Source organism: Camelina sativa, chromosome 5 (assembly GCF_030686135.1).
Source record: "Camelina sativa cultivar CO46 ecotype springtype chromosome 5, ASM3068613v1".
NCBI lineage: Eukaryota > Viridiplantae > Streptophyta > Magnoliopsida > Brassicales > Brassicaceae > Camelina > Camelina sativa.
Genome location: NC_141884.1, coordinates 7,895,386 through 7,916,772, shown reverse-complemented (window position 1 = coordinate 7,916,772; position 21,387 = coordinate 7,895,386). Strand labels below are relative to the sequence as shown.

The 21,387-nt window shown below is 35.0% G+C and overlaps 7 protein-coding genes and 1 long non-coding RNA gene across 9 annotated transcripts; 3 read left to right on the top strand and 5 right to left on the bottom strand.

Annotated features, from left to right (window-relative positions):
- Window positions 1–36: 36 nt before the first annotated feature.
- Window positions 37–4,056, bottom strand: LOC104786135 (putative methyltransferase PMT25). The gene is made up of 9 exons (XM_087513341.1): window positions 3,804–4,056; window positions 2,496–3,356; window positions 2,376–2,464; window positions 1,896–2,045; window positions 1,551–1,821; window positions 1,360–1,470; window positions 1,086–1,260; window positions 535–999; window positions 37–433 (listed from the first exon to the last, which is right to left on the bottom strand). Exons 2-9 carry the CDS (start codon window positions 3,319–3,321, stop codon window positions 205–207), a joined length of 2,316 nt encoding a protein of 771 aa, XP_087369467.1. The 5' UTR covers window positions 3,322–3,356; window positions 3,804–4,056; the 3' UTR covers window positions 37–204.
- A 167-nt stretch (window positions 4,057–4,223) lies between these two features.
- Window positions 4,224–6,694, bottom strand: LOC104786136 (uncharacterized). Of its 2 annotated transcripts, none has more exons than XM_087513339.1 (4): window positions 6,130–6,694; window positions 5,124–5,713; window positions 4,951–5,046; window positions 4,224–4,424 (listed from the first exon to the last, which is right to left on the bottom strand). In XM_087513339.1, the coding sequence occupies exons 1-3, from the start codon at window positions 6,230–6,232 to the stop codon at window positions 4,957–4,959; spliced, it is 783 nt and encodes a 260-aa protein (XP_087369465.1). In that variant the 5' UTR covers window positions 6,233–6,694; the 3' UTR covers window positions 4,224–4,424; window positions 4,951–4,956. The 2 variants fall into 2 exon arrangements, with proteins under 2 accessions (XP_087369465.1, XP_010509774.1); XM_010511472.3 differs by having other exon boundaries at window positions 4,224–4,419; window positions 6,130–6,581.
- LOC104786133 (uncharacterized) lies at window positions 6,561–7,499 on the bottom strand. Its single transcript, XM_010511470.2, has 3 exons — window positions 7,351–7,499; window positions 6,976–7,096; window positions 6,561–6,876 (listed from the first exon to the last, which is right to left on the bottom strand). Exons 1-3 carry the CDS (start codon window positions 7,465–7,467, stop codon window positions 6,839–6,841), a joined length of 276 nt encoding a protein of 91 aa, XP_010509772.1. The 5' UTR covers window positions 7,468–7,499; the 3' UTR covers window positions 6,561–6,838.
- A 1,472-nt stretch (window positions 7,500–8,971) lies between these two features.
- On the top strand, window positions 8,972–10,230 carry LOC104786132 (protein BOBBER 2). Its single transcript, XM_010511469.3, is given in 4 exon segments — window positions 8,972–9,188; window positions 9,190–9,212; window positions 9,506–9,894; window positions 10,002–10,230. Coding segments are annotated over 4 exon segments (609 nt in total). The 5' UTR covers window positions 8,972–9,114; the 3' UTR covers window positions 10,125–10,230.
- A 1,284-nt stretch (window positions 10,231–11,514) lies between these two features.
- On the top strand, window positions 11,515–12,094 carry LOC147943386 (uncharacterized). The gene has a single exon (XM_087513340.1). The coding sequence runs from the start codon at window positions 11,538–11,540 to the stop codon at window positions 11,976–11,978; it is 441 nt and encodes a 146-aa protein (XP_087369466.1). The 5' UTR covers window positions 11,515–11,537; the 3' UTR covers window positions 11,979–12,094.
- A 65-nt stretch (window positions 12,095–12,159) lies between these two features.
- Window positions 12,160–12,940, bottom strand: LOC147943385 (uncharacterized). The gene is made up of 2 exons (XR_015598511.1): window positions 12,624–12,940; window positions 12,160–12,422 (listed from the first exon to the last, which is right to left on the bottom strand). It is a non-coding gene; the product is annotated as an uncharacterized LOC147943385 (long non-coding RNA).
- Window positions 12,941–13,334: 394 nt separating this feature from the next.
- LOC104786131 (senescence regulator (Protein of unknown function, DUF584)) lies at window positions 13,335–14,293 on the bottom strand. The gene has a single exon (XM_010511467.3). It carries the CDS (start codon window positions 14,095–14,097, stop codon window positions 13,693–13,695), a length of 405 nt encoding a protein of 134 aa, XP_010509769.1. The 5' UTR covers window positions 14,098–14,293; the 3' UTR covers window positions 13,335–13,692.
- A 1,757-nt stretch (window positions 14,294–16,050) lies between these two features.
- Window positions 16,051–19,334, top strand: LOC104786130 (protein NUCLEAR FUSION DEFECTIVE 4). The gene is made up of 5 exons (XM_010511466.2): window positions 16,051–16,194; window positions 16,316–16,464; window positions 16,901–17,403; window positions 17,821–18,244; window positions 18,388–19,334. The coding sequence occupies exons 3-5, from the start codon at window positions 16,939–16,941 to the stop codon at window positions 19,074–19,076; spliced, it is 1,578 nt and encodes a 525-aa protein (XP_010509768.1). The 5' UTR covers window positions 16,051–16,194; window positions 16,316–16,464; window positions 16,901–16,938; the 3' UTR covers window positions 19,077–19,334.
- The last annotated feature ends 2,053 nt before the right edge of the window (window positions 19,335–21,387 follow it).

Here is a 21,387-nt window from a genome sequence, read left to right as displayed (position 1 = left end):
TAAAACAGACTGCAAAAATTTTATAAGAAGATGAAAGAGACTGCAAAAAATTTATAAGAACAAAACAAGTATACATTTTAAGAGATCTTATGTTCTAGAGTTTTACGTATACAACATCTCTCAATGAATTTGATAAGGCCTGAAAGAACCAACTTTACTGAAAACTATATTCAAGTGATGCTTTACTTTTTCTTTCTGAAAAGTTTAAGCGATTGCAGATTTGATTGTCTCAGTTTCTGCAGGACGCCACCATGACTTTTGAATGGAAAGCAAGCCTTCATTATCTTTGGACTGTGTCACTTTAACGTTCCATTTCATGGATTTCACCATTTTCTCAACTTCTCCTATTGTTTCCATGTCGTCTCTAATGATGAAAGTTCCCTGTGGCCTAAGAATTCGATCAACTTCAGCCATTACCGACACCAAGTTGCACCTGTAATGCAAAAGAAGAAAACGGTTTGATTCATCAAATCATATCAGATCATCAAGCTCTGCATTTGAGAGAGAATAAAAAGAATCGGTGATGCTATCTACCTCTTCCTCAGGGTAGAGAAAAGATGATCGGCATGGAGAAGGTCATAAGTTCTGGGATAAGTGTTGAATGATTCACACCAGTCATGATAGATTCCAAATAAACCACGTTCATATATGATCGGCAGTGTATCTGGCGCGTCTACAGGAACCACGTTCATCACCCATAGTTTCAGATCCTTCAATGCAGCAGCAAATCCTCCATAGACTGCTCTCATGTCCATCACATTTCTCACATTCGACCAATCTATTTCCATGCCATTAAGGTATGACTTTGAGACAATAGTTTTCCATTTCTCTTGGTCCGCTGTGAAATCCTCTTGTGCAGGTTTTCCATAAACACCTTCCTTTGAATCCAACCACTCAGGTGCAGTCTCAAGCCTTTCTGGCCACATGTTTGGCCACACTGCTCCTCGCTTCGATGAATCTTCTGTCACTTTATGCATACATGCCTCAAGTGGAACATTCCTAAACCACAAAATTAAACATATGAGCATCAGATTGCATTAGTTTACTAATAATAGTAAATTTACGTAGGGTTTAGGTCACTCTACCAGGCTGCATTTTGATCATCGGAATCCTTGCAGAGAGGTGGCTCATTTTGAGGTCTCTTGTTGTAACATTTATTTGAAGTTGGCTTTTGGTATATGGCAGCACCAACCTCATTCAATTTGTCTTTCTTAATTGTCACCAGCTTCCAGCACATTGCCTTTGTGAGCTCCGACATTGCTACAACACAAAGAAGGCCTCTCCAAATTTAGAAATCAATTTTCAAAAGCCTATTTTGAGGCAAAGAGCAAACACAGAAGAAAATATCAAATAACTAACCTTTCCATATACCAGAATCTTCCTCGTTCTTCCTATAGACTGGAGTTGCTGACCAGACAAAGAAACCACCAGGCCTTAAAGCACGATTCAATTCCAAAAGGAGTTTACCACCTTCATTTCAAACAACAACAAAAAAGTAAGTGAAAAAGTACAAAAGTAAGGCAAAAGAATACAATGGGACACACTTTTACCTTCAATATGCCAAGGGACTCTACAACGAGCACAATGGATAAGGTCAAAAACAGAACCAGGAAAGGGTAATCTTTTGGTTCCCATAACATTTAACATTGCAGGAATACCACGTTCCAGCGCGAATTGCACTTGCGCCTCATGCTCATCCTTGGGAGCAAATGACAAAGCAAGCACGTCTCTTTCAAAAAGGAAACCCCCAAAGCTAGCAACTCCACACCCGACATCCAATATAACACGGGTTCTATTTCCCCATGCAATAGGAGGATGTGACTGCAACAATATAATTAATTCAATACTTATCATGCTTAGTAATGAGAAGCTTATGTAGCCATAATAAAATTTACCTGTTGGATGAAATCAATGTAGTGAAGGGCTCCGTTCTTAAACTGAGTACCACCACCAGGGAACGTGAGATGTTCACCACTCATCTTCACCCAATTTTGATGTCCCTTGATCTCTGCAAGCTTGGTGTGGGGAACATTGTTGTACCAGATCTGCGTTTACATAACAAATAGCTGTCAAAACAGATCCTCTAAAGGAGCGCAAGCAGTTCTTCTCTAAATATTGATAAAGTCTTCTTGTATTTGTAACTAGCCTAGGGGTGGAGCAGGGAATTCTAACTTTGCCAGCTCGGCAACAGACCTTACATCCGTCTGTAGGTAGCTAAAGCTTTAAAGGAGAGGTAGGGGAATTTGTTGGAGGATACTGAAATAGCCTAGGATCTTAGTTTCAGCACTGGTTAAGAGTAAGAGCTTTCTCTTGTTAAGCATGTCTCTTCTACGGTGTCGTTCTTTGGTGAAAAATTGAATAAAGAAGGAGTTTACCTTTTCCCTGCTCTTTGGCCACTTGATGGACCGCTTATAACCATCAGGAAGAGACACAAGACAATGAGGAGATTCCTCAGGACAATGACACAAGACAATGAGGAGATTCCTCAGGACAATGACGTTCATAATGCATTGTAGTTGGAAGCTTCTTGATAACTTGCCAGTTGTCAAGGCAAGGGATGTAATCTGGCCCAGCAGTCACATTGCACGTTTTCCATCCATAGCTATTTTGGTCCTTGGAGGACTCTTGTACTTTCTTCTCATTCTGTGACTCAACCAATTGGGTCGACCAAGCTCCATCTCTAGTACTCGACTCTTTTGTAATTTCAGCCTGGTCACCAGCGGGAAAGACGTCCTTGTTACTCTTCTCCGTGCTGCTTTCTTCAGTTTCACTAGCATTCTCTTCTGGTTTTTCTTCAGACTTTTCTTCGTTTCCACTACCATCCTCGGATTTGTTTTCTTCAATGCTCTCTTCAAGTTGCGTTTTCTCTTTCTGACTTGCTTCATCACTTTCAGATTCTACTTCTTTTACATTCTTCTTCTCTTTCTCACCATTGCTGTCATCAAACTCCTTTTTTTCCTCGACTGCCTCAGTTGTCTCGCCAGAGCTCTCATCGACCTGGTTTCCCTCAGCAGATTTCTCTGTCTCATTCTTCACTTCGTTGTTCTCAGTCACAGCCTCTTTTTCCTCATTCTTTTCATCAGAAAAGTTCTTCTGATCACGATCGCCTTCGTCTTTTCTCAAGTCATTCTTAGTAACAGGTTCCACATCTTTTGCAGTATCACTTGAGGAATAGTCAACAGAATCAGCCGGGGCAGACCACGAAGACGTGAACATCCACGCCCCAACTAAACATAAGAAAATAACCAGAACAATAGTAACGGTTAACCCATAGCTTGATGATTTCTTCCCGTCTACACGAGAATACTTCCCCATCGCCATGTTCCTCGAGCCAATGCAACCTTACTCACATTCACCTGAAAACCAATCACAAAGTAAAGTTAACAACGGCGCAATAAACCAGTAGCTGCTTACTAACCAAAAACAAATAAGTAAAAGACGTTCATACTCATATGTGATATGTTCATTAGCTTTTAGGCTAAAAAATTTCTTAACTTGTCACAGAGGACAAGATAACTCTGCAGATATGAAAAACAAAGCAAGAAACACATAGCTGTCACAGATCTAGATGACCAAACTAAAACATACCTCGGATCTTAACACTCAATTGAAAAAAGTTAAAAAAAAATTGAAACAAGGATCCAATCAAATTTAACTTATTTAACACCAAAAAAAATCACAATTCAGTACAAACATTATCTAGTAAAACAGATTCAATGAGCAGTGGTCGAATCATACATTCAAAGCAGTACCCAGAAGCAATGAGGCTTGCTGAAAAAAAAAAAGATTGGGGCAAATCTTACCAGAGGAAGTAATGGGTTGAGCCTAAGATCCTCAAAGATTGCAACTTTGTGAACAAGGAAAGTAGGATATTTCGGGATCGGATCTAGTAAAAGAAGCTAGTTGGGTTTGATTCGTGTGAGCAAGCTTACGGCCTTAAAAACTCCAAAAATCCCGTTGTCAAAAAAAGAAAAAAGAAGCTTTTTTAAATAAACAATTAATTTTTCGTGTTTTCGAAGATTTTATTTATTTATTCTCTCTGCCGCCGCGTCGATCACCGACACTGACAGATCTGAGAAACATAAAATGTCAGCGGCTTCGTTAAATGTCGCTGTCCTAAAGTAAACAGCTAACGGACTCATAAGGCCCATTCTTTCGTCTCAAAAAGGCCGTATCTGGTAAGCCCATTAATGTGCTGTTGAATATACGAAAAAGAGTAGGAAAGTAGGAACTGTGTTCTGTTCTCATGAATCTAAAAATTCCAAAACATGAACACAAGAAATTTATGTTGCAAAGACAGACATTAGTGCTTGAATGTACAGAGAAGAATATACGACCCAATGAATACTGTCTTGTTGGCTGTTCTTTAAGCTTTTCTGCTGTCCATTGTTTGCTGATTTATGCTTTTCTGCTTATCTTCTGCTCTTCATCATCATCACCGAGACATTGATGACATCAAAAGAAAGATTAGGACACATTAAACCAATATTCATGGACTTGATTCCTAGAGAAGAATGGAGAGAATACTTAAACAACATCGAGGTAGCTACCGAGTCAGTCAAACAAAGTTTCAGAGACTAGAATCCTACAGTGCTAATATTGCTATATATATCACTGGTAGCCAAATTAATGTTGTTTTTAGATAACTTGAATATTGTCATTGGTTCTAACTTCTAACCAATTTAACACTTCAAAGCAAGAACATGACCGGAAAATGTAGGAAAAATACTTCTGAAGAAGTGTTTTACGTGTGAATATAGAAATAATTGAAACTCTTAAGTATACTTAAGGAGCCATCCACTATCCAAAATTCCCGCTCAAGTCAACGAACCCTCTTACTTATCTTACTAGGATGTTCAGATGCCCAGAGTCTGTCTTAAGTTATGCAGTTTTAGAGAATTTATCTATAAAAGAAACAGCTTCTCAGATTCCTAAACAGGCTAAACTAACCTGAAATTATCTTTCAGATCCTGCCATCACATCAAACAAACCGCAGCAACTCAACCATGAGGTTCGAACAACTGGTGGACCAGAAGGCATAAGACTCTGCATATGACATGTCCAAAAGATTCAGGAAACTGGAAAATAATCTCAAGTAGAGGAGGAAAGAACGAAAAAGATACCCTTTCTTCCGAACATTCTGGCACTTCAGATTCTTTCCCTCTCTTGATTTCTTTGCTTGTGTCTGCAGCAGATCCTGAAATGTTGTTACCTTTTTTCGCTTCTTCTAGTCCACGCTTCCCTTCGGTTTCACCAGACTTCTGTTGGACAGAATCCGAGTCTGTCGAGCTCTCAACTTGCTCATTTTTGTCAGCCATCACAACCTTTGAGGCAGAAGAAGAACCCACAGGCTTGTCAGATTCAACAGCAGGTGCAATTTCCAAAGTTGAAGTACCACCAGCCTCTTGAGAAGCTAGTTCTCTGGAATTGTGAGCCAAATTTTCAGGAAAGGAATTGGGTGGTTTGTCCACACCATTCTCCTCATGATCCGTTCCACTTCCAACTGCAATAAAGTCTTCACCTTTCACTCCTACCCGAGTAATGTCTGTATTCTCTTTAACAGTGACTTTCCCCAGACCAGATGATGGAGGAGGTGAAGGAGATGGGTCTCTTGCCCCAAATTCATCATTTCCCTGAGAACCAGGAGAACTCAGGTTGCCATCACTTTCTCTCTCATCTTGGCTTCCATGTTCATCATGTCCAGAAATGTTCCCTTAACATAAAGATCAAAGAAACTGCTAAAGGCGCAATAAAAGACTCTCTTGGGAACATTGCAAGAATCAAGAAGCAACACACAGACAACTAAACACGAGTCATATTGATTAAAGTAAAGTAAAGTCACAAACTTTGGAGCAAAATGAATCAGAGATTAGCTTAAATCTCACTACATGTGAGAGATTCCTTATAAAAACTCCACAAGAACCCTTAAAAAGATTCACTATAAAGTAGGATCAAAGCCAATCGAAAAGACAAAAAGGAAGAAACTTTTACCTAACACCAAACCCATTTGAGAGAGAACATACAAAAATTTCCCTAAAAACCCCAACTAAACCCACCAAAATTAATATCGATCCCAACAACTAATAACCCTGAATTAAAGCAAAACAGTAACCAAAGAGAGTAGAGTACCATGACCATTGAAGCCTTTGTTGTTGGCACTAGCTCCAATGGATTCCTGTTCCTCTTGCTGCTTCTTCTTCAAAGCCTTTCTTTTTTTCGACCCAGGAGGCATGATGATCACTGGAAACAAGAAAAGAAAAAAAATGGAAGAAAGGTTTGGTATTGGTTCGTTCTCTCACTCTAAAGATTGATTTCTCGAGCTTTCGATTTAGTCCAAGTGGGGTTTGTTGGGTTGTGTGATTGTAGGGTGGAGTTGAGAGTTTCTTCTTTTTGTTTGTATGTGTTGGGGAAAATCAAATGTCACACTAATATAGTCAAAGAGGCACAAGATAAGGCGGAGCCCATTTATTAAACGTGTGTGTCGGTCTGGCTCTCCAAATCTACTTCGTACGGTTCGTTTGGTTCTATAAAACTAGTTTGAAAATATGCATCTTGATCACTTTCTAATTTAACTCACAATTTTGTTCATATTTATTGTATTTATGAGAATTGCTACATGTATGGAGCCTTGATACTAACATTTTACAATAGAGTTGGGAAAATGCAAAAGTAAAAAAAGCAAAAACAATAAAACACACAAAATAGAAGTAGATGATGATTTGAAAGGTTTGCAACAATCACACCGAATCTATGTGGTCGATCTTTTATTAGTACTTTATTATGATCAGCAGCTGCAGAGTCGGAGACATCAATCACATAATGCTTCATCATCTCTTGTTCATGTGTTTCCTCTTTTTGTTTTAGCGCATGCTCCACCTGAAAAAGATCGATCAACCAGAGATTATTAAAATCGATCACATGTTGTGAATTGAAGAACAAACGAACCTATACGAAGTTTTTGAGTACAAATTTTACGTTTCATGGTATGCTCATCATGCTCCATCCGTGACTTATCTTTCATCGCTATTAACTCTGCTTCTGCAAGGTTATTAGATTCGATCTTCGTTTCTTTCTCCATGAATTTATCATTTTCTTCCTGAGAAACCAAATGGTTTGCAATATTTTAAATTCTATTAACAATTGCAATTCCTACAAAAATTAGTTTGGTATAAGTATAGTAACATATAGTACTATATTATATTTTGAATTATGAAAATAATTATTAGAAAATAAAATACTATTTTTAAAAATATATCTTTTAATTAGTGTTCATCGTCGTATCAGCTGAAGGCAAAAGCATAGGAGATATAATCACTTCATATTTGAATGTATGTCAAAACACTATATCACCTTAGTCTGGTGAAAATACGATTTCACACTGTTTTGGTTTTGAATAGCTGCAACATGGTCTAGAAGCTTGACTACAAGAACTACGTTTATAACGGAAGGCAAGTCCTGATCAGCCATATTCTGATCACCAGAAATTCCTGCATGCACGTACCCAAAAAGAATGAAAATATTGGTAGACTGTATATCAAAAGAAAATTTCACGAGCTTTCTTATCCTTTTGTTTGTAGAGAACAAAAGAAGGATGAATGAACAAGTTAATCTAACAAACAATCATATATACGAGTGAATAACATAAGAAGAAGGAATGCACAAGTTAATCGACGTAACAAAGCATATTATATATAAGTAAAATGAGCTCTCTCTTTCTCCATCTATAGTTTCACCTTGTCACTAATGTTTTAAAAAATAAAAAATCATTTCTTAATTAAAATTCAATTTTATTTAGAAGAGAGACAATTTAATTGATTTATTATCATTTTTAAAAAATCAACTGATTAACGAAAAGTGTAAAGAGAATGATATTGGAAATATATCAAACGAAGAGACGCCATTTTATGAGATAACATTTAACTTCAACCAAAAAAAGGGACACAACGTTAAATAAAACTAGTGGTAGTTGTATATGTGACACTTGAGTTAAATTTATCTTTGTGAAAGTGAGATTGATTTGCGCACTTAATTGAGTAGAAGTAGAAACGGTAAACGAAACAGAAAAGCCAAGACGACTTTTTGGGGATTGACTTTGGAGTAGTTCTTAGCCTGTTAGTCTACCAAGGAACTCCTTCTGATCCATCCTTTCAATTGCCATGCGGCATCGCTTTTGATGGTCATGGTCTTAAACAATAAAACAATTATAGTTCGGACAAATCACTTGATTATGGTCTATTGATAAGTATGATGTTAACATAATCTTAATAATAAATTTTAACATAACAGCTGGAAATTCGGAATAACGGATTTGTTCTGAAATATCTGTTGACATGACTCATTAATTTAAAATAGTTGTATAATATATGGTGTGGAAGTGCATGTGATGTCCTCTAAATAGATCGAGGATGTTACACTACACAACAAAAGCATTGCTAATATTATCCTTTCACAATCACTTCGTTAATTCCCTACATCTTGTACAGTAGCGTACAATACAAATACCATGTCTTATATTAAGAGAGATACATTCCTATCAAAAACCTCAAATTTATTGAGAAGTATACACTCTGTGATGATGGCATGATGCGTTGCAATGAGAATGTCTCAAACAAAAAAAAAACCAAATTTTTAAAATGGATGACAATTTAAGAACTAAAGTTAAAAATATTGCCAATGGTGTCTCTTAGTAATTAATATTCAGCCTCTAAAACTTAACGTATGTGATTAAATAAATGACTAATACACAACATCAAATAATATTAATAATATTGTCATGAATGTGTTACTTAGAGCATGTGCATCGCACCGTCCTTCGTCCGTCCTTCGTAATTAAAATGTTTAATTTAAATCAAAATCAATCAATAACGGAAGAAACGTACCTACAAAAGGGACGTATTTTGCTCGGTCCTTCCTAACACGTGTCCGCATTTAATAGGTTGGTGTTGTTTTGTTGGAGTGAACCGGAGAAATCGATTGTTTTCTCTCCGTCTTTCTTTTCTCTCTCTCTGTCGAAGGCGATTTGTTTACAACGGCGGATCTCCTTTATCCTTCTGAAAATTGGGTCACGCAGAGGCAAATCAGCCAAAGAAGGAGACTTTGAAGCCAACGGAATCTATGGATGTCGAGAAGCCCAAGAAGGAAAGCTTGGCTCTTTCGGAGCCCATGGAGGTTGTGAAGCCGAAGGATGAGAAAAAAAGAACCGGCTACCATTGGTAAGTACCTTCGTTTTGCTTTCTTGAATTTTGTAATTGATTGTTTGCCTCTGGTGATAAGTTTGGTTTAGGGTTATGATTGGAAGTAAGCATTGTTTCCTCAGCTGCCTTGGATTAAGCTTTGATTCTGTTTAGTGCTTGGTTGAATTAGTTTTGACTTGACACTTAGTTTTAACATCACAACCTGATTCGTTGATCTTGTAAAGACTAGGATATTGGATAAAGTTTAGATTTTTACAACTTTAGTCTCTGTTTTTGCAAAACTAACTTCATATGTCCCCGTTTTGATGCAGTTCCCCACAAAGGCAATGGGCTTGATTTTGAGAAATACTCATGGGGACAGAATCTCCAAGAGGTCACAATTAACGTTCCGGTGCCAGCAGGCACTAAGTCAGGGTTTGTGACCTGTGAAATCAAGAAGAACCGTATCAAAATTGGTCTCAAAGCGCAAGAACCAATCATTGACGGAGAGTTCTTCCATCCTGTCAATCCTGATGACTGCTTCTGGAACATCGAGGATCAAAAGATGATATCAGTGCTCTTGACAAAGCAAGACCAGATGGAGTGGTGGAAGTATTGTGTGAAAGGTGAACCTGAGACTGACACTCAGAAAGTTGAACCGTAGAGCAGCAACTTGGGTGATCTCGACCCTGAAACTCGTGCAACCGTTGAGAAGATAATGGTAAACTAATCGGTTTCTTTTTCTTGTTGATCAGTTCTTTGTGTTAGATTTTTAGTATTGCAAGATTGACTCATTGATTCTCGTTGTTTTTTTTTTTGTTGTAACAGTTTGATCAAAGGCAAAAGCAGATGGGACTCGCAACGAGTGATGAGATGGAGAAGCAAGATATGCTCAAGAAGTTCATGGCTCAGAACCCTGGTATGGACTTCTCTAATGCAAAGTTTAACTGATCGCGTCATTCAACTCTTCTTTTTTTAAGGCAGCTTTGTATTCTACCTGGTAAACTTTTGAAATTACTCTTGAATGATCGGATTAATAGCAGTTAACTTTTATATATTTAAATTCCAAGGGACCAACTATGAGGGACACCAATGCTCATATCAAACTTAAGAAACTCTGAAAATAAGATTAATATATTTGAAGGACCAAAATTTGTCCTACACCAATGCAGATGCCCTTAGCCGGTTAATATATAACGTATTGATTTTTACACGTTTTTTAATCACAACCATACACTTACACTAGAAGATGTCGACCTAAAACCAATTACTAGCTTGTCATATCATCTATATATATATATATTCTAAAATATGTAAGTTTACTATATAAATTTAGAGAAAACATATATCAACCTGATCAATATCAATATTATCTTTCAATTTCAGGTAGAAATGTCATCTAACAACAACTTGTTCATATCATTCACTGTTTTGGATCCAAACAAAATAAAATATGCCAATGGTATTGTAAAAATTCCCATGTGGAGCTATTGATTTTTCACATAATTGCTGAATATAACCAAACTAGTTATTTTAAAATCATCCATGTAGTATAGGGGATAATTTTAAGGACACTAATATAAAAGAAAATTTGAATGGCTTTTTTATTTTTTTTAGTTTGTGTGCACCAAACACACAATGGCTATTTTTTTTTTTTTAACACAACATCGCTATTTAAAAGTACATTCAACTACAAATACTGTACTTTTAAATACACTACTGTAGTGTAGACTAGTCCGGCCTAAGAAATCCAAAATATATATTGGTCACATCTAAACTCTTCGATCTTAGGCCTATTTTGTCTAGAATCGGCCGAGTAGGACAGAGTCGAACCTAGGATGAACACAGATTGACATTTCATCAGGCTGATGCGATGTGTTGTCTAAAGTCAACTTTTAACGTGGCATGATCCCTATCGTCCGTTTAGGACCACACCAAGTTACATATGTTAGACTTAGATCTATGTGAGATCTTTTAATCTAATCTCATCTTCCATAGGCAAGCTACGGTAATATGTGCATTTGGTGTTTTGACTTTTTAAGACTTGGCTTCTTGAGGAAAAAAAATGGCCAAAAAATCTAACATTAAGTAGAGAAGACTTAGTCAGCTGAGAGAAAGACAAAGTCTTGACAATCTCTAATTTAGAATCATGGTGTACCACAAACTAAGTGACTCTTTTAACACAACAAAACGTGAAACCCACCTGTGGGATATACAAACTACATGGTTACAAAAGAGAAGCCACCACAATCCAAGAGACACATACATACATTAGCCAAAACCATTTTGTCTCAGCCTATTTTATAATTTTTTCTTTAAATTCTCTCTGCTTTTGCTGCAGACAGAGCAAAAACTAACCAAGAGATGCGAGGAGCCGAGTCGTTGGTTACCTTAAACCACAAGATTCTCCGGCCATGTAGGAAACTCCTAATCAGAATCAGCAAGAGCTGTCCCCGACGCCACAACCGGCATTTGAAACTCAAGAAAGCATCTCCTTCTTCTTCTTCAGGTTCTTCAGGAAACAAGGTCACCAAAGTGGTGGCTTTGTTCTTCCTCTCTTTCCATAAGAAGAAGCAGAAGAAAGAGAAGATGAAGCGTCTCAACGAACTCAGGAGCTTCTCGCACGCAGTCAGTGACCAGAAGAAGGTCCCAAACAAAGAATCAAACAAGAAAGTTTTCCCATCAAGACTCACAATGTCATGGCTAGGCCAAGGCAAGGGAAACGGTAACAACAACAACACACAGGAAGTCCCTCAAGATCACGATGCACGTAGTAGAGACAGCACAAGCGCATTTATTCCTTAATATTTCTATGCTCTATCAAGTCTCTTAATGTACATTGACATTGAGAGATCCTACACTAAGATATATTTATATTACGCGAGATACTTCTCTAGCAATATCAATCTGTGTGTTTGCAATATTGTGGTCATTGAAAAAGTTAAAAACAAGATTGATGCATATGATGAATTTTGTAGTAATGGAGTTAATTAAAAAAATATAATATTAGAGAATCATCAACAAAAGGATTGCAATTTCAAGAATCCAAATAATATTGGAAAACAAGAAGATAGACATTGAATCTTTTATACATCTATCCTAAAAGCACGGACCAAGTTGCTTCATTCCCTAAACCCCTCCAATCTTAGGCAAATCAACTCACCCATTGGGTTGATACAAAGTTTGGAGTAAGAAGCCAAGTAACTATCCTCCAACCATTTCTTGGCAGCATCTCCATTGTATCAGGACCTAAAAAAACAGAGACAATGAAATAGCAATTTTTAAAAAAATAAAAAAAAAAAATTGAAAAGCTTCTACTCTCACAAGGAACAAGACCATATTGAATTCAAGAAAATTTTTATGTTGAAGCTGTAAAGTTATTAAAGTTATTAAGACACACATTGCGGAAAGAAGAAACTAAAAAATGAAGAGTAGCAGAGCAAATCTTACTCATTGGGAAAGAAGAATCTGGAACGGTGTTGTAGGAGCAGCTGGAAAGAAGTGAAGCCATGGGCCGTGGTTACACAGTATTAGCGGTAGGAGAAGGACAAGGTTGTTTAAACCCTAAGAGAGAGAGAGAGAGAATTAACTTAAGAGTGTCTTTAAGTAAAGTAATGATCTTTGTTGAACGCGTGCTTACAGTTCTGTGCAAAGAGCACAGTTACCAATGTATGTGAGACAGAGACAGAGACAGACTTTTTGTGTTTTGGTTTCGAATTCGAAGGTCCCCTCAATTGTTCTTCTGGGAAAAACAATATGGGTTCTTAATGGGCTAGCTATCTCTTAATGGGCCTAAGTAAAGAAAAAAAATCAGTGGACGAAGAAAAAAGTAGTGTGTTCTTGACAAGTTCTTGTTGTGATCATAATAATGAAGGTAATATAATTACAAAGTCCAAATCAAACTAGGGTTTCCATGTAAATCTATACCTGTTCTAGACTTTCTAGTAATACAAAAAATACTAATTATTTAGTGATTACTAGTGTGATTAGATTATAGATTCTTTTTATAAAGTTAACAGATATGTTGTACATTTTCACCTTGATTTGATAGATGTCACAGGCAACAAATTCTGCTCTATCTGTCTCTCTCTCACAAAGTCACAAGACAACAGAACAGCTGTTTTATGGTTCAGCTAGCTTTTGTCCACATTTGCACTACGATTAAATCCAACTCAAATATATTCATCACATTGTCATAATTCCAACCAAGTACAAAATAAACACTTGCAAGCATTGCATTATAAATTCTAAGTTCCTAACACATTAGCAAGTATTGTTGTTTTTTCTCAAAATTAACCACAAATTTCTTATGTTTCCTATTACAATTTAGGAAAAATTTAAAGAATATGAAAAAATAGGAACGAAGGGGATAAATAAATCTTGGTTTCACATTTTCCCCACCTTTACTTAAAATAAAAACAACACGGGAACACTGGAATTTTTCCGTAATATGCCAAAAAAAAAAGAAAAAAAAAAAGAATAGAGAAAAGATGATAGAAAATGGCAAACCGGTAACGGTTCAAGCCTCCAAAAACCCGGTTAACCTAAGAACCGAATTACGAACCCGGCTCAGATCTCTTCCCTTAAGAGTCCTTCCACTACCTGAACAAACGGAAAACGCCATTTGTCCTCCTCCTTGGATCCTCCGTCCGACCATTATATGCGGCGGAACTATTTCTTCTTCACCGTCAAAATGTTCCTCCTCTTTCTCAACGTACCTACGAAACATGTTCTCCGGAATATTCACCGGGAGAGAGCTCGATGAGGCCTTGTCCTCCGTCGTCTTCTTGATACGTCTTGTCGTCTTGTTCCACTGATCTCCATAGGAACCGAACAGACGACTCTTATTCTCATCATCTAGTTGGTGAACAGAGCTGAAACCATTGGAGAATAGTACCTCGGATTCATCGAACTCCTCCGCCATCTTTTGAGGATGTTTTGTTGGTAATGTTTTATTAAATGGAGTATCTAGGTATTAAGTTTTGGAGAGAAGAGAGACTCGAAATGATCTTAGCCTTTATACTAAAATGGAAGGGAAGAGAAGAAGACGAAGGAAACGTAGAGAGTCACAAGAAGAAGAAGAAGAGTTTGCTTTTGGGGTTTTGTGTTGTGTGTTTTTATTGAGATCAGATGAGGTCATCTCATGATCATGGATTCATCGCATTGAGTGCGGACCCCGCTTACTTTCTATATCTGTACACTTTTACACTTTTTTTATTAATAATTCGTTACATTAAAAAAAAGTTTATATAAAGCAAAATACTTTATGATATGTGTTGGACTTATCTTATCCTATATGTGTCTGTGATATTGCAGACTGGGGGAGCCCGATTGGATCGTCGTCCTTTTTTTTTCTTTCTGTCACTACACAATTAGTCTAATCAGATCTAATGCGCATCATATTTAATCTGTGAATGTTTAAAAATCGATTATATGTTAATAACTTAATATGTTATAGGACCAGCAAGAAAATATCAAGAACCAAATCGACGTTTTTATTAGTCCCTGTTTAAGGAAATTATATTACCTTTTAATCGACATTTGTTTTATTTTTGTTGTTGTAAGATATTATTAAATGATGAAATTTTTCTGTATAATTAAAATATCAAGTCATTAGTTTGCACTGATTTAAGTTTAAATCAACTTATGAAATTTTTATTTTTTAAAATGACATGAAAACACGTGAATTTGTCATATTTCGTAACTTGTGTCTCATGACTTTTTCTCATGCATTGTATACAAATAATGATATGCTCCTTTTTTCAGAAAAGTATTTTACATTTAAATAAGTAAATTCAATGAATACAGCGAAAATACTTTGTATGATCGTAATAACATTGTGGACTTACCAGAACCTAATCAAGATTCAAAAATCAAGATGCATGATATTTCGTTTTTGCAAAAACATACTAACACTGGATCACTGGACTGGACCAAGACAGACTTGTCAAATAATGTATGCTACTTTTGTTTTCTATGTGACAAGTAACTGCAGTTTGGCACACATAACTACATGGTTGAGATCAGTTCCAGTTTTTTTTTTTTTTTAATCACTAAAATCTATTTTAAATCATATTTTAAAAAAAGAAAAACAACAGTTTGCTATATAGTCTATCGCGATTTGAAATTGTGAATTGAAGAAAACAAGTATGTAATCATCTAGCTACTTTTGCTCTTTCAGAATTTTAGTACTATGTGAGAAGTTGGAATCTTCTACACTAACTAAAATACTGATAACTTGGTTAAATTTCTAAGTAAGCAAAATATGGAGAAGTTGGGAAAACAACACATTTTGTGTGTTTTACTTGAAAAGGAATCTAAACGTCTGCGTGTACAGACGCATCAGGGCTCCGTTGCTTTCGGCCCACGCGTACTCTTTTTAATATTTTTGGTATTGTATTTTAACGTTAGTGGGTACTAGAATCTAAAATCCATTTATTAACATTAAAAACAAATATAACAATTAGTTCTGTAATCCCATAATTTGAACTCATTTCTGATGATTCAATTTTCTCTTTTTATAAGTAATAAAAAAAAATTCAAATTGTTGACGAAAAAACTAGAAAGGAAGTTCAAATACATGAATTTTTACAGTTTATGAAGCCTTAAACGAAGTACAAATTTATACCAAAATATATTTAAGACATGAAACTGAATTATACGCATATATATATTTCAAAAGGTTATATATCCGTGAAAACTTGTGTGTCGATAAAATATATTCATGGTGAAGTACAGACGCATCAGGCTACAGTGCGAACCACAAACGGGTTTATCCTGATTATACGTTGCTTACAATTTTGGTTTAATTCAACACGTACGTTACACATGGAAAATATAGATAAGTATATTTATAGATTTACGTTCGCAAATAATTGGCTTTGTCCAACGTTTCTATCAGATTCTTGAATTCTGTTGTGTGTTTAAGCAACGTACGTATGCTTGGATAATATCCAATAGCATTAAGTGTTAGTGCACCCATTCCAAATTTCATCCGACCCAATCAAATGCTCGGCAGATGGTATATATACTGTACCTTGCAAATATTATTGAAATTAAAAAGTAGTTTCGTTTTCTGTATTTGGCAAATAATATAAACAGATAATTAGTTAAGTTATTTGATTGTGTGTTGCTGCTGAAAGATTTGCCTACCGAGTTAGTTGTCAGCGATTTGCGAAGACTTATACAAAGCAGCTAGCCAGCTACAGGTCTCGTTTATATAATCACATTACAATATGATGGAGGAAAGACTAGTCATGTACGAAAGGGTATATATATCTAACAAAAAAAGGTCACGTTTAAACTTATGTATACAAATTGATTATATAATACATACTTTATCCACTAATTGATCTCTCCTCTACACTGCTACTTGTATAAAATAATTGATTAATGGACTTCCTCGTTTCACATGGTGGACATTTCAGATTTGGTTTTGAGTTAACCCATATACGATTCAGGTATCCCGTATCCTGGTTTAGCTAGGAAGCAAAACCAATGAACAATGATACTTTCTTTTTTTATGGGCTTGATATAGGTTAAATTTGGTTTTTGGTCTAGTTGGACTGCAAGCGCAAATTCGGTTTGTTTTCACCGTTGGTTGCAATCCGGTTTATTCTTGGTCTACCCAAACCAAGAATGCCCACGATTACACAACATTTAAACTTTTAAGTTGACTTTACTTTCATTTTAAGACAATGTTTGCTCATTTTGATCGATGCTAGCAGATAGAGAGTTATAGAGAAGGAAAGAAAAAGAGAGATAGATGGAGTTTGTAAACACGAAATGGGTGGCTGCGGCAGCGAGTATATGGATACAAAGCTTTACCGGAGCAAGCTACACCTTTGGAATCTATTCCTCTCTTCTCAAAACATCTCAATCTTATGACCAATCTACTCTTGACACCGTCTCCGTTTGCAAAGACATCGGGGCAAACGTAGGCATCCTCTCCGGACTCTTCTACACCGCGGTTGCAAGCCGCAAAAGCGGTAGCGGTCGCTTCTTTAGTGGACCATGGTTGGTTATATTCGTGGGGCTGGTGCAATGGTTTGTGGGGTATGGATTCATATGGATGGCTGCGTCGGGAGTGATCGAAAAGCCTCCGGTGGCTATGATGTGTTTGTTCATGTTCTTCACCGGTCATTGTCAGACTTTCTTTAATACGGCTATTGTGGTCACCGCCGTCCGTAACTTCTCCGACTATGGTGGGACGGCCGTTGGGATTATGAAGGTATAGGACACATTTAAGACTTACGAATAAGTTATTAATTCTTGTATTAGACTGTTTCTGATCTTTTATCATATAGAAAGACCATATAAAAATACAAAAAAACCCTATACCTTGTTAAATATTGATATTACTGGCTGGAGAAAGGAATTAGCTCGTTAGTGGATAAGAACTTGATTAAAATAATGATGTCTACGTACGACTGGTCTTTTTTTCGTTACATAAAGTAGTGAAAATCAGTTTTTATGTAGTTTTGACCACTAGTTAATTAAGATAAATCGGTAGATTAATTACAAAACATGTATACTTCCTACTTATTATGTATGATTCTCAAACATAGATATACTTGAAAAGTTTGTGACCCTCAAGAAAAATCAATCTAATTATATAATGCCTGTGTGTTTTAAATTTAAAATGCAGGGTTATCTTGGGCTAAGTGGAGCGATTCTGGTTCAAATGTACCACATCTTCTGTGGAGGTGATCCAGCGAATTACATTCTTCTTTTGGCCGTAGTACCATCACTCCTCATCTTGGTGTTAATGCCCTTCGTTAGAACATACGACACAGTCATCGCAGGGGACAAGAAATACTTGAACGGTCTCTCCGCCATCTCCTTGATCATCGTCACCTATCTTATGGTCGTTATATTGGTGAAAAATGTTATTGGGATGTCAAAGCCTATGCAGATATGTGATTTCACCCTTCTACTTATCTTGCTCGCCTCTCCTCTCTTAGTGGCTGTTAGAGCACATCGTGAAGAGAAACAGAGTTTCTTGTCTCTGGATTTTCCGGTTACCGAGGGAACTAGATTGCTTGACTCTCCTAAGCTCAACACTTCTTCCGGTAAAGTTTTTTTTTTGTTTCTTGTTTATTGACGAATGATATATATTTTGGTCATGGAGTGAATTATATATCTTATTTCAAGTCCCTTAGTAATAATTCTCGAAGTGAAATTTTCTAACGCATTAATTTCAATCTATCGACAGATGTTAAAGTTGTCATGACCAATGATATGAACGTCCTCGAAGCAATATACACAACAAACTTCTGGCTTCTATTTGCGGCGATGTTATGTGGAATGGGTTCAGGACTCGCGACGATAAACAACATCAGACAGATGGGAGAGTCACTTCGCTACTCTACAGTCCAACTTAATGCTCTGGTGTCTCTGTGGAGCATATGGAACTTTCTAGGCCGGATTGGGTCGGGTTACATCTCAGACGCCTGTTTACACAATCATGGCTGGCCAAGACCAATTTTCATGGCCATAACTCTAGGCCTTATGGCTATAGGTCAAAGTGTAATGGCCTCCGGTCTGCCAGGAAGCCTATATCTCGGGTCCTTATTGGTGGGTTTAGCGTACGGATCACAATGGTCACTCATGCCGACAATAACCTCTGAAATATTCGGGGTTCGTCATATGGCAACTATATTCTATACAGTATCGATAGCTAGTCCGATTGGTTCGTACTTTTTCTCGGTGAAAGTAATAGGCTACTTGTACGACAAGGTAGCTTCTGAGGATGATCATTCTTGTTATGGGAATCATTGCTTTCAGACGTCGTTTATGATAATGGCGGCCATGGCTTTGCTTGGATCTTTTGTTGCTCTTGTGTTATTCCTCCGCACAAGGAAGTTTTATGCGACGCTTGTGGCCAAGAGGATCTTGAAGTAATCTCTTTGAACGAACCTAGTATCGTCGTGGCTTCATTGTTCATTTATTTTGTGTGGCTTTTTCCTTCCCTCATATTTTTGAAGATAAAAATCTTTATTGTTTGTAAAAAGTGTGGGTTGTGAATTATATATACTGAAAGGCATATAATAGGACCAACACCTTTTTAATTGTGAAAACAAAATTTCTATTTTTGTAAGCAAATTTACATAACTTACATATTTTTCTAGATTAATAAATTGTTGCGGATAAAATTTATTATGTGAGGAATAAATCGATTTAAAGAAAATTATTATAAGTAAAATTATTATCTTAGAACTAATATCTGTTTGTGTCAAACATAATATGTAACTAAATTTTATTTATTTATTTATTCAAAGCTGTGTTTTTTCGTGTAAAAAATACGTATCACCGGTAAAATCTTTGAATGTGTAGGAGGTTTTATGATAGAGAAAATATTGATAAAATTTTACAATTTATTGCAACATGTCTTTTGTATAGTTTAAAAATCAAGTTCATATCTTTTATGTTTTATTTTGTAATCATAACAATTTTGCATGTTTCTTGTGTAACTATAACAACATATACTAAATTATTCGGTAGTTTAATTATTTAATTTTATTAGTTTAATTATTTATTTTTATTATATATTAATAACAATTAGATTCTAAACTAAATTTTCTGAAGATAATCTAATTTATTGATTTAATATTTTTGATTAGGCTATTTAAATCTTTTGAGTTAGTCGGTTTATCAATATTTTCTATAAATGATGGATTATTACCAAAAAAACCATTATGAAAAAATTAATGAAATTTCAAAATCAACGTATTCGTGTAAGAATACATTTCATCCGTGAAATATGTGAACATAGTAAAGAAAATATTTATAAAATGTTACAATTTATGGCAATATATATATAGATATATTTTTTTGTGTGCTTTAAAAATTAAATTTATATTTATGGTTAATCGAGTAACTATAACAATTTTGCATAATCTAATAATCACTTATTTTTAATATATTATGTTTTTTTTTTGGTACTAAGTTTATTTATAATGGTAAGGGTTATTGTCTCATTCCTTTTCAATAGCACATAGATGAATGTACAATTAGAACATATATTCCTATCAGTTGTCAATATTTCCATTTTCAATGAATAATTACACTAAATGTTGAGATTAATTAGTTTACATACTTAGATATATATAAATAATCACACATCATGATATTCTTTAATTTGTTGTCATTTTTCTATTTATTTATGAATATATATAAATCTATATTTATTGGGAATTAAGTTTATTTTAATGAGTTGGAGATAATTAAAGGGTAATATACTTCTTTTTATAATCAATTATAATAACTATTGAAAGCTTGTTATATAAATTATTATGGTAATAATACTAACATAAAAATAACATTTTGTTTTTATATGATTTTGTTAATAAGTTATACATTTAATAAGTGATATGTTCTTTATTTTTATTAACTTTATATTAATTGATATGTTTTATAGATTTTAAGAGTATATTACTTATATTGATTTCTTAAAATCAATATAACTTTGACTTGTATATTTGTAAGTAAATTTTTGTGAAATTTGCCTTGAAATAGTATGTAATTATTTAATTAGTTTTAATATGTGATATTTAAATTTGTGTGAGAAATGATGATATATTTAATTATTATTCAGTTAATTATTGTTTAAAAATATATAATGGTATGTTAATGTAATTAAGTAAAAACTTTAAGGATATTTTGCTAAAATGTGCACCGAACTCTCTGGCGATGATACATCAGCTTTTTTAAGAGTGTGCTTCTCTATAAGACCATTTTTATAGGGAGAACACCAAGAGTGTTCTAAGCCCAAAAAAATTAGAAAAATAATGAATAGTAAGTTTAGAACACTTTTTTAGTTTTTGATGTAGAACTGATCTTGGCTCAGTTCTAAGTTGACGTGGCAAGTTGTGATTAGATACAATTTTTTGCAAACAATTTTTCACAAATTAAAATTTGGATATTAAACTATGTATTAATTAAATAAAATGTTTGTGCGCTTTAATTAAGTAATATGTTTGTTTTTTTTATCTTTAATGTTTTTTTTTGTTTCATAAAAATTTGTTATTGTATTTTGAATTTTATTAAAATTTTTATAAGTTTGCAATTTAAATGTTATTTTATAAGTTTTTATAATTGTAATATGTTTAAGAATATTTTTTTATTAAATCTTATGATCTTAAACATGTTCTTCCAATAACTAATTTTTTAACAAAAGATCTTAACTACTGATATTACATTATTTTCATAATAT

Excerpts from the sequence above, each read along its gene's own strand:
- LOC104786136 (XM_087513339.1), bottom strand. The coding sequence starts at position 6,232 with ATGCCTCCTGGGTCGAAAAAAAGAAAGGCTTTGAAGAAGAAGCAGCAA. Across the intron at positions 5,714-6,129 it reads CAAAGGCTTCAATGGTCATG|GGAACATTTCTGGACATGAT; the intron begins GTACTCTACTCT and ends CTTTATGTTAAG. Across the intron at positions 5,047-5,123 it reads CAGAATGTTCGGAAGAAAGG|AGTCTTATGCCTTCTGGTCC; the intron begins GTATCTTTTTCG and ends TGTCATATGCAG.
- LOC104786133 (XM_010511470.2), bottom strand. The coding sequence starts at position 7,467 with ATGGCTGATCAGGACTTGCCTTCCGTTATAAACGTAGTTCTTGTAGTC. Across the intron at positions 7,097-7,350 it reads CGTATTTTCACCAGACTAAG|GAAGAAAATGATAAATTCAT; the intron begins GTGATATAGTGT and ends TTGGTTTCTCAG. Across the intron at positions 6,877-6,975 it reads TGATGAGCATACCATGAAAC|GTGGAGCATGCGCTAAAACA; the intron begins GTAAAATTTGTA and ends GATCTTTTTCAG.
- LOC147943386 (XM_087513340.1), top strand. The coding sequence starts at position 11,538 with ATGCGAGGAGCCGAGTCGTTGGTTACCTTAAACCACAAGATTCTCCGG.
- LOC104786135 (XM_087513341.1), bottom strand. The coding sequence starts at position 3,321 with ATGGCGATGGGGAAGTATTCTCGTGTAGACGGGAAGAAATCATCAAGC. Across the intron at positions 2,465-2,495 it reads TACAATGCATTATGAACGTC|GTCATTGTCCTGAGGAATCT; the intron begins ATTGTCCTGAGG and ends TCATTGTCTTGT. Across the intron at positions 434-534 it reads TTCTCTACCCTGAGGAAGAG|GTGCAACTTGGTGTCGGTAA; the intron begins GTAGATAGCATC and ends TTTGCATTACAG.
- LOC104786131 (XM_010511467.3), bottom strand. The coding sequence starts at position 14,097 with ATGGCGGAGGAGTTCGATGAATCCGAGGTACTATTCTCCAATGGTTTC.
- LOC104786130 (XM_010511466.2), top strand. The coding sequence starts at position 16,939 with ATGGAGTTTGTAAACACGAAATGGGTGGCTGCGGCAGCGAGTATATGG. Across the intron at positions 17,404-17,820 it reads CGGCCGTTGGGATTATGAAG|GGTTATCTTGGGCTAAGTGG; the intron begins GTATAGGACACA and ends TTTAAAATGCAG. Across the intron at positions 18,245-18,387 it reads TAAGCTCAACACTTCTTCCG|ATGTTAAAGTTGTCATGACC; the intron begins GTAAAGTTTTTT and ends ATCTATCGACAG.